This window comes from Centropristis striata, chromosome 15, assembly GCF_030273125.1.
Source record: "Centropristis striata isolate RG_2023a ecotype Rhode Island chromosome 15, C.striata_1.0, whole genome shotgun sequence".
In the NCBI taxonomy this organism is placed as follows: Eukaryota; Metazoa; Chordata; class Actinopteri; order Perciformes; family Serranidae; genus Centropristis; species Centropristis striata.
Window position 1 is genome coordinate 29,468,867 of NC_081531.1, and position 11,518 is coordinate 29,480,384.

Consider the following 11,518-nt stretch of genomic DNA (forward strand, 5'->3'; position numbering starts at 1 on the left):
CCTCAAACTTTGGCAAAGTTAATGCTGTACTTTACACAAAGCTAAACAGAACCACAGTAGCTGTCACACTGTGCTATGGGGCCATGTGGCTAAAGAGTCAAGGCAAAGTTAGGATTTTGTCAGCTCATGTCAAATGTGTTCCAATATGTTCTGTTATTTTTGTCTTTTAATAGGAAGGAACACCATGTCAAACTGCCAAACTTTGGTGCTTTAATGTGTCCTTGCTCATATGCAGGAACACTTGGCATATGTGTTCATTACACGTCTCAATACTGTGTCTCACATCTCAGATACCGATTCCAAATGGAACTAAGACTCAGTATTTTAATTTAAAAATCACTGTCAGAATGTAAAATGCCTTAAAGTGACATACTGCCACCATTGAGATGATGTGAATGTTCATCCTGACATTTAGTAATCCAATTGTGCCTTTCAGATCAGAAACTATGCAGTGTTCTGCTTTTAGCACCATTTCTTTGTATTTCCTTATTTGGCTTTGCAGAGATGTGGGCCCTTTTTCAAGCTGTTGCAGATTTTTTAAATTGTATTTAATCCACAATCTACATTACTTCTTGAGGATTCAAATTATTTTACTGTAAACAGGTTTAACCTGAGTACTGGGTTCCCTAAGCTCCCTGTGGTGTTGCAGAACATCCCCATTACTGTCTAGGTTTAGAGGAAGTGTAACACAGAGGGAATAGGGGTGTTAGGATTCACCAAATGTAAGGTTCGGTTCACCGCTTTATTTTTGAGCCACGATTTGGTTACTTCAGTAAAAGGACACTTCAGGAACACTCAAGAACATTAACTTTCTAAACTATAATTATTATAAATCTACACATTGCAGGCAGTTGACTCTACCCTAAGGAAACTTAATAATTGAATTATAATATGCGGCACATTGTCCCAGCGATGGTCGTGTCTGCTACCGAAATATGTCCGTGCAGCCGTGTCTTTCTGAAGCACATAATTCTGCAATCACGAGACCATGACACAATGCTGTGGGTGATCTCGATTTCAGAACTATTACACCCATAATTGGGAGATGACACAGTGTTGTGTTTGAGTGAACATAATCTCTGAGAAGACAAATCATTTGGGTTTGAGATACAGCATGCAGCAGTGACAGTGCAGCCATTCAGCCCAATAGAATAAAGAATAAAAAAGGACACTCTGTATTGTGGGTTGATTTCACAATCTCCTCTGACTCTCTTTTTCCTCTCTCACTCTGTCGTGTCCTATCTCTCCTATTTAATTCCTCAATTCAGCACAGTTCAACTTAATTCCCGTGGGACTGCGGATTGTGGCAATCCAGGGGGCAAAGACAGGATTATACCTCGCCATGAACAGTGAAGGATACCTCTATACCTCGGTAAGTATTCTCTGCCATACAGATCTGTCATCTGCAAACATAGAAATAATTTCCATTTGATCGCATATCGTTATAAAGATGTATTGCTGTGACACTATATCTCAGTGAAAACCCAATTATGGTTGCTCTGGTTTTGGCTTGTTATGTACGTGTTCAGGTTAGGATATAAGCTTCATGTCTTGCTGTGCATGGTCCTGCTCAATGGAGCAGTAAGCTATTAACTGTCCACATCACTGACATGGAAGTCAAGAGAGGAAATACCAATAAGAACTTAATTATCAACTGTCATTTTGGATTTTGAGGTTCAGCTGCCTGTCAGTTGGGCTTCAGTCTCTTTTATTTGAGGCCAGGATGGGTGATGAGGCCTTAAGTGTCATAAACTACTGAGGAGGACAGTATTTTGTCAATTTAACAGAAGTTATACAGTATGTGATGCAGGTTTATGTACACATAGTTGTGTGTGTATGTTTTAGTATGCATTAAAGTTTGAGAGAGAGAGGCGAGACATAGAGATGAGGGAAAGGAAAGACGGGGTGACAACCTGATTACTTGCATGAGTATTTAAATTAGTTTTGGAAAGACAGGGAGTGAGTGGGTGGAAAACTACTGTTGGAGAATTTGAGGTCACTTGAGTGCAGCAACTGTTGACAGATTTCTGGTCCAGGGACCTTTTAAATCCCCATCAGTAAGGATGCGGTGAAACTTCATGCACAGTTAATTTGTGATCCAAATATGTGACTATTCCAATCAGTGAAATTCAAAATAAATCTTAAACAGAATATTCCTTCGTCCTAAGTAACTTGCATCCGCAAGGCAGAAAAACATGGCAGCCGCAGAAGCCTTTCTTTTTAGTCTGAAACACACTGTGGTGATTTGAGAGGAAACACAAGATATTTCACTTTTACTTGTATGAAGAATAAGAAATATGCATTGTATTGCATAGATTGTTCGAAGAAAAGAGATGCTGTAGATTCTAGATGTCTGTGGAAAAAAAAATATCTTTTTCAGTCATTATTTGTTCTTGATCTCGTTCTGTTAAAAAAGTAATGAGAATATTGTATTGTGAACCAAGTATTGTGAATCGTGAATTGTGATTTGAGTGTATTGTTACATCACTACCCATAACCTCTGACACTTTCACTGTTTTTTTCCTGTTTCACTCACTGTTAATATATATTCCAAATGGGGAGCGTGATAAAAGAGAACTCTTTGAAGTGTAACACCAATGGCAGAGGGTAAATACAACAATTTATTTGGTCTAATTTAGTCAATGCTGCAAAGCACTTCATCAGCTCTTAAGTATCAATTTAATGAGCCTGAGGACCATCGGCCAATTAGCTATCAGGGTTTCATTCTGTATGAGTTCAATATTGATGAATCCGTAAACTCGGTAGTAAATGAAAAGACAAACTATACAGCCTTAAATCAAGAGCTAGGCTGCTATAGGAGGTGCAGGCATTGTCTTCATGAGCAGTGAGGTTCAGGATTAAGCCGTGGCCTGTAATTATGGTAAGAACAGTTTCGCACTCACTTAACAGTGCTAGTCCTAGTGTGCAGTTTAATCAGCACCCTGGACAGAGCTAGAGTGAAGTTTAAGGGTGCAAAGTCTGATCAGCACCTTGGACAGCGTTTGTACCATTGCTTTCTGGTGACAAAAGGGCCAAAACAACTAAAAAAAACATTACAAATTTTAGCAAGGGAGTATTGAAGTCCGTTTGGGCAGTTAGTGGAGCTTTAAGGGAGAGCAGTTTGATCAATGCCCCTGACAGTGGACAGCAGTCATAACGATCCTTCTACGTCAGCAGTGTCAAATCACTTAACCTCAGCGGTGTGATAATACATAACTATTATGGAAAATGACTATAGTTGGTACAATTATAATAAATGCATGGACATAAATAACAGTTCCCAGGCTCAGAAAGCAGTTTGCTTATGTGTCACCAGTAGGGTTGCAAAATTCTGGGAATTTTCAAAATTCCATGACAATTAACATCTATTTTACTTCATTTTTAGTGAAATATTTACCTCAACATTCATGTTTTGTTGTTTAATGAAATAATTGATTGCTCAATAAAATAATTAGAACTTGATAAAGTTCTACTGACAAATAAATCTGTTAAATGTCACATTTTTTTTTATTTTGAACATTTCCAAAATTCCCTAGCACTCCCATGGAAAGTTTGTGGAAATTTACTGAAAATTTCCAAGCCCTTTGCAATCCTCGTCACCACGCAGTCTATCTAATTTTTCACCCTTGTCGTCAGTGCATCCTTGCTTTGTTGTCCCTACACACACACACACACACACACACACACACATGCACACTGTGGCGGTCATGTGTGTGTTGGTTCCAACAGAGCCCCTGATTAGCATGCATTGGATTGAACTGGTGCCTTGCCTCTGTGAACAGAGAGAAGAAGGGATTTCCTCAGCACCAGTCAATAGCTGTACTGCATCCCACACTGACCTCTTTCAGAAAATGTCCTCTCTCTGAAACACACACACACACACACACATACAGTTACATGAATGAGATGGTATAGGTGCTGCACAACAGAACAGCTGTCTCCGTGTATAATATCATGCATGTTTGATTTTATGACCACATATTGTTCTCTATAGTGTATCTGATGTGCTAATTTGCCGGTGAAGGAAGGAGTGCAGGTGGCACAATATGGCCCTTTATACATATCTGTGTGCTGTAACTGCACGTTCATATTTGCTTTACATTTAAAAGCGTGCTGAGAGAGTGCGTGACACAGACGAGGAATGTTTTCAATTACAATAAAAAAGTTCATCAATGTCACTCGGAGGAGCTGAGGTGTGTGACTGTGAATAGTCGCTTCCTTCCAGCAATTTTCTCCACCTCTTGCATATACTGCCACTTCCGCTGCCTGATGGAGGTAATTATGTTGTTTTCTCTAGAATTACTCGCACATAAAGTGGTCAAATTGTGGTGCCAAGCACTAAAACAAGCAGACCAAGTCCACTGCTCCCTTGTCTTACACATAAATCTCAGCCTCCCTACCTGTAGGTAACAACAGGAAATGGCTGATCCTGATGTAAAAATAGAGCTTGGCTCATTCGTGCCCCATTTTATAATCTATGTGCTCTGGAAAACTCCTCATAGACAGAGCGAGAGTAAGAGAGAGGGAAAGGGGCTTGTGTTGAAGGAGGCTGTCTCACAGAAGCAGTTTTTGTGCCAATCAAGATTTAGACATGGGCTTTGCTTCTTTCTGTAAATATTTAACTTGTTCCAAGTGTTTCATTTACATTTCACATTTTAGAAGTCCCCAGGGACTATCGGTGGAAATAAACTAGTTGCTCCTAATCTCTTTTCCTTGTGTAAGATTAATATTTTTTTGTACATGGCCCCTGACAAATGCAATAAACTATATTAAATTAAACACATGACCAAAATCTTTGTTGCAAGGTCAGCCTGCAATATCAATTTTGAGGCACATCAGATTGGACAATAAATTCCTAGAATTAGAGATGTCTCTGATCTGGACTTACTCTAAAGGATCAGAATCAGCCAAATTAAAGCCCAATCCTGTTTTTCCAGTATTGTATTATTCTCTATTTATTTCAGGCTATTGTGCAATGCATGGGCGCACTAGCAAGTGACTCCAAGTTTAAACAAAACATTTTTGCGAAACACAGACGCTATAAAATCTTCTATACCTTCTGTCTCTTTTTAGCATAAAGCAGCGTACAAAAATCCAGGTAGAAGCTTTTTAGTTTAACCGTTGGACTGATGAAATATGACCATATTTTGTCTCACAGCCACACAGTTAATGGTTCTGTAATGCATTAAAGAAATATTCGTTGGAAAAGAGAAAAATAACAGTATTGTTTGTGATCTGTGTAGGCTTGTGATACTGCTGTGTGATAGAGAGTGAGAAAGACAGGCAGAGGGTTAAAGACAGAGAAAGCACAAGAGACCTATTGATGAAAAGCTATGTCCTTTCTATTCTTTTCATGGGAGGATTGCATTGAGATGCAGGACAACACCAGCGGCAAGATAGCATCGCCTTTATCACAGGACAGGACAAAATGTGGACATTAGAAAAAGTAGCGGAGAGGATAATTGGCCGGAGCAAGAGAAGTGCAGAAATGCAATGATAAGGACAGACATTTTGCCAGGCGGCCAATTAAGAGCACTTAGGGAAGGCAAAACCTATTCTTTGTGATCGGCTCATGATGTATCTCGTACCGGTGCTCTCCTTCCAGAATTCTCTCGGGGATATATTAGAATGCAATGCTTTTGATTTGTGATGATGATGATGATGATACGAAATTAACTGCCACTTTTTGTGTTATATCTTTGCTATAAAATAAAGAAGCAGGGTGAACTCTGGGTCGCAGAGGGAAAGTCAGCCACCACTCCTCTCTCAGCTACATTTTATTGACAGGGGCCTTTCAGCTGTCAGTCAACACTGCAGAGGCATGAGTCCCTGCACATTATGATCCACTCTGCCGTGCGTGCCTCTATGGGCCATCACAAGGCATTACAGGCACACCATACATGTGTTTTGCTAGACAGTATTAACTGCCAGTCTCATCCTCTCTAAACCCCTCTCAATAAGCACGTCTATGCCCTATTGACTTATGTAACGTGGCGTGTCATAGCGCATCTACATCTGGTGTGACAACATCAGCAACACGCCCTGCTGGTGGTGTTCTGCATGGCACACACACACACACACACACACAGATGATGTGCATGTGCCTGTGTGTACATAACAGAGGACTGTTGTGAATGAGTTTTACATTGTCATGTGAGTGGGTTTGCTGGGTTTGCTGCAGAAGTAATGTAGTACTATGGGAAAATAGTGGGATTACTGCAGCTGGGCAGATTTCACAGCTTCCCATAGATTACCCTGGGAGCTGATGGGACAGGCAAAAGATGCAGGAAAGCCTGTATGACACTATGACCCCTGCTGTCTAAATAGGGGAATTGCAAATAATTGCATGTTGCAAACATGTTGTGAATTCCAGATGTAGAGCTACATTTTCACCGGAATTAGTTCTGATTTCACGCTTGTGCGTGCATGATGAAAAAAAGAGTAAAAAAGATATAACATATTTTTCATTTTTCATTCCAGGTTTTATATCCTAATTAAATGCATGGAAAGACATTAGTCAGATTTAAGGAACTCTGCCCTTTGAGTGTGTATTAGTACTTCACTGTCCTTATTTGGTGGTGAGTGCAATCCCAGTGTATGGTGGCATGGAGAGTTAAGCTTCCTGAAGCAGGTAGAATAGATGTAATCAGACGCGAGGGATGAGGAAGGAGGTGGTGTGTGTGGGCGGGGGGGTCGGGACGCTGCTCTGCATCATAAAAAGGTTCTTCCCATCTTGGGGATTCTCAGCACGGATGCTACATATTACCCTTCTCGTCTGCTTTCATTTAAATTCATTTTTGGCTTGAGACACATGGAAGGGAAGCTACCCAAGTCTCTCAATGAGTCACGATTGAAGAAAAAGGTTTTTATTTAACATCTAGTCCGAGCGCCCCGCCATTTAGATGGAAATATTCCCCCATCAGTCTTAAAAATGTTCAGCCCTCAACAATTATTCATGTGCACAGGTAAATCTGCTGGTTTGAGTGATATGTTCAGTCAGTACACACTGGGGGGTCTCTGTAGTTCCTCTGAGGTCTGGAGGTTACCTCAAGGTGAGTTCCACAGATGGGGATACTCACAGCAACATATTTGTATCAGTTAGGGACAAGCATATTGTCCCTCGTGATAGTTTATCATGAAAAAATCAATTCAAGCCCTATCTTTGAATTTTCTCATTGTCTTTAGAGGATGATTTATTGATCGGCCAATTTTATCAGCCAGTACTTGCCTATCACAGACCCATCGCTATTTATTGTTATTGGTGTAAATTTTTCTGAAATGCACCAAAACTAAAAGCTTTTTAAAGAACATATAATGACAAAAATGATGGTTGTCGTGATTCAGAAATGGTGTCACATAGCTATGTATTTTTTTAAATGTATTCTTTATTTTTGTCAGCAATTAATACCGAACACACAGTACTGATGTTTATTTAGGTATCCTTTTTTTCTAGAATTGGTTCACAAGTAATACATTGTATGTATAATAAGTCATCACCAAGTCATTTGTTTAAGAGAGCAGCCTTCTGAGTACCTTTGCACAGTCATATTGGTGCAAAATCGGTGCACAATCCACATGGCAAATGTGTATTTTCATTCATAAATTCACTATTTCAACTGCAATTTTGGTGATCAGCAAATTGTTTTCCTCTAAAAAGAAAAGTACTGGTTTAAAAAAAAAATCCCATATTAGCCGGGTCTAATAGTGTTGACCTTTCGAGACTACTTGAACGAAATACAGAACATGTGGCTTCTATCATTAGGCTAATTTAAGTTAATTTAATTTAGGTAATTATAGGATGACTTGGGAGAGGGGTTATCGCTGGTGTCATCCCAGAGGTTGAGCTGAAGGGTATTTTGTTGGAATGATGGCTTCTCTTTCCAGAGGGACAAGAGTGTCAGATCATGAGATGCTGGCGACTAAAGCCCTTGTCAGCCCAGCGGTCCTGCTTTGGTCCTGAGGGATATGCAAAGAAGCAGGTCTCCCTCATCTTAATCTCCTCTATTACCCAGCAACCCCTCTGTCCTCTCCGGTCTTCTACTCTCTTTCCTGTCTCTCCTACCTTTCCCCTTCTGTCTCCCGCACTTCCCACCCCTCTTGCTCTCTGGCCTGATTAATAATGAATGAAGCAGATCATCTATCGATCCCATCCTCTTTGTGTTAGCACAGCAGAAGATATCAAACCTGTCAGAGGACCTTAAAATAGCTCTGCGATGTGACGGTGATGGTAGCTGGAAAGTTTGTTAAGTTAAGGGTAGGGACGTAATTTTTATGCCGGGAAGATAGTAGTTAAATAAGCTGTGATGGAGCAGCAGGACAGTGGGCGGAGAAAGGGCACAAAGTCCTGAATTGCCTCCTCAGCTAAAGGATGACGCCTCCCTGTGAAGGAGAAAGGTGATGATCTGTGATAAGTGTGAAACTGGAGGTCTCTTATACCTTCTCAATCTACTTTTGGCTCTTTATTAAAGCTCGTCTATGCCAAGTTGTGATCCTCTGGCCCTCTTCTGCCGTCCTGAGTCTCAGAGAAATTCTCCACTCAGCCATTTCTGCCCTGCTGCTCTCACTTAATCAATCCAGCAGATTGGCTTTGCTCTCTGACAGGGGAAGGACCCTGTCGAGACCCTGATGGAGACTAAGAGAGATGTATATCTGTCGCTATTGGTTAATATCACCAGTCAACATTATGCAGGCTTCAGTCGTCCTTATGTTGAGGACAGAGAGGGAGGGGAACATGATCATTTACAACCACTGGCTATACAGTTGGATTAGATCCAAGTTTTACTAATTTGATTTTTTAATGACTATTCAGATTTAGCCAGTCATGGACAATTGACAGAACATGAGAGCAGTCTATATTCATTCTGCTGTGGGGGAATTCATTTTACTATTGTTTCTACATATCCAGAGTCAGAGAAGAAACCCTAATGTAGTGGTTCCCAATGTTTTGGCTTGTGACCTCTTAAAATAAAACAGTGTTTGGGCACTGTGTCTTAGATGGACTTATTCCGTTTGCTATTATAGAGGACTAAGAAAACCAGCAAATAATCCAACTGGTGAATTTCTGTCTTTTTTGCTTTAAAAGTATTACTTCAATTATTTAAGTTATTACTGATTTATATGATTCAAGTCAATGCATTAATTGATGAATTGACTAGCATATTTGTCAAAAATAGCAACCAAAAAACAGGATACTGACATGTCTACCTGCTCAAATGATTTATCCATGGTTTTGCTCCATCTGAATAATTGTTTAGGGGTCAAACATGTTGCCTTTAAATTCCCATGTTAGGAACCACCGGGTTGATGCTTTTAATGGGCATGCTTGAAGTTTAGATGCATGGTGAATGGTGAAATCAATATCAATTTTATAGGTATTTTAATTTCTAGAAAAGACTGATAGTTGAGCTATTCATGCTCAATATGCAGCTTAAGTATTCACTAAAGTCACCTTATTTACAACAAACAGCTCAAACACTCCAAAACCACCTTAACATGCAGTCACGATGCACAGCAAATATATATAGCTGTGGTTGCAGAAACTGTTTATAAACATCTAGAAATTCCTGGAAGCTTAAACATATTATCAAGGAGTTGTTAATCATACTGTGGGAGTGACAAATATGTATTTTCTGAACTTGGGATGCCTCTGAAGCAGTCACTGTAGTTTGACATCAGAATTAGACATTTATATGTACAGTATATAATGTACTGCATGCGTATTGAATACATTTGTTATTGTGTTGGTGTAGGTGTCAGTGCTTTTCATCTACTCTGCTGTTTTCCTTTGGGGATGTGTTATGTTTATGCTATTTCTGCATGTATAGTATGTCCATATATAGCATCCTTGTCTTGTTGTTCCCAAAGGACCGGGATGTTCAGATATAATTCTTTGCATCCTTCCCCTCAGGAAAGAGGCACCCAATTAATGTAATTCACTTATTGTATCCTTGTATCCAGAGTTCACCTTCAAAGACTCATAAAAATATTTTTCATGACATTTGCACGCATTTTTTTCTTCTCTTTTTTTATTTGCTAATGTGTATGCACCTCTCCCCTTTTCCCCTTTTCCATATTATTTTTCAGGAGCACTTCAATCCGGAGTGTAAGTTCAAGGAGAGTGTGTTTGAGAACTACTACGTAACATACTCCTCCATGCTCTATCGCCAGACCCAGTCTGGCCGCTCCTGGTATATCGGTATCAACCGTGATGGCCAGGTCATGAAGGGCAACCGGGTAAAGAAGACCAAAGGAGCTGCACACTTCCTGCCTAAAGTTATAGAGGGTTTGTGTCCTCTGTGTCACTTTAGCACAATTCAAACCAGTTTTTTAGTTATTAATCACCTCCTTTATTATTAACCATCAGCTTCTATCTTTGTCTCACAGTTGCAATGTATAAGGAGCCATCGCTACACGAGCTCGCCCCCGAACCGGTGAGTCCTCCTCGGAAGACAGTGAAGACGTCAGATTCACCGTCCCTAAAGAATGGACGGAAAGAAGCTCCCAAGGCTGATGCCTCATAGCACAGGAGACTGAGGGTGGGACAAAGGGCAGCAGTGACACTGGGAATACAGCTGCCAATATGCACTGAGGGTGGCTGAGGGAAGGGCCCTTACTGGCCGCCACATTGCAGAAGTGCACTACAAGATGCTGGGAGATAAATGGTTCGCAGTCCATCAGCAGCCAAGAAGGCCTGAGAGAGAAGTCCCCCCCTCACCTGTCAATGCAGAAAGAAAGCCCAGGGCCTGAGCCAGAACTACTACCACCTCCCCCTCCCACTATTCCTCTCTTTCCCCAGACCTCCTAATGCACAGTCTCCTTCATTTCTGTCATGCCCAAGCTTCTTTGTCCCACTGACAGTTTCATCATTTCACAAGCCTACCAACAGTCTGCTCTATTGTACTGTATATTCACCACTCACGCATTTCCTGCGCTGACTCGGCATCATAATCCTCACCCATGGGTCCTCTTTTGAGCCCTAAAGTTGGTGACAGAGTGGCTCAGCCAGCTTTCCACCCACCATCTGCCGACCAGCTAAGCTAATCACCAAGGTCAACTAAAGCTCAAAGTGAGATGAAACAGCTCACAGAGTAAAGATATCTGCAGGGATCCTGGGTCAGGTCAGGTCAGCAGATCAGAGAGTATGAGGAAGTGTGTGGACAAAATAACAGCTGCATTTAAAGAGTTTATGATGTTTTTTTTGTTTGTTTGTTTGTTTGTTTGTTTGTTTCAATATTTAAACCAATCCTGTAATGAAAATTGTAATACATGACAGCCCAGATGGAAATGGACAGAGTAGGATTAAGATGATAATGCTAAAAGCATAAGGTCAAAACAAAAGCAAGGCAGTGATGATAATGATGAATAAATATCAGGATTTCTTAAGCGAGGGACTGCTTGCATAAATGTCATATCAAAAATATAATTAATTAAAATTAAACAAAATAAAATAAAGCCACTATTCTTCCAGGGAAGACGAGCCATATAATAGAGCAGTTATTGCTTCAGTTTTTACTCCAGA

At 40.4% G+C, this 11,518-nt stretch overlaps 1 protein-coding gene across 1 annotated transcript in view; it reads left to right on the forward strand.

The window, feature by feature from the left end:
• fgf11b (fibroblast growth factor 11b) overlaps window positions 1–10,557 on the forward strand; it is a 30,302-nt gene extending 19,745 nt beyond the window's left edge. Inside the window, exons 3-5 of the mRNA XM_059352140.1 lie at window positions 1,269–1,372; window positions 10,084–10,282; window positions 10,384–10,557. Of these exons, the coding sequence (XP_059208123.1) occupies window positions 1,269–1,372; window positions 10,084–10,282; window positions 10,384–10,520 (440 nt within the window). The 3' untranslated portion in view covers window positions 10,521–10,557. The remainder of the gene's footprint in view (window positions 1–1,268; window positions 1,373–10,083; window positions 10,283–10,383) is intronic.
• The last annotated feature ends 961 nt before the right edge of the window (window positions 10,558–11,518 follow it).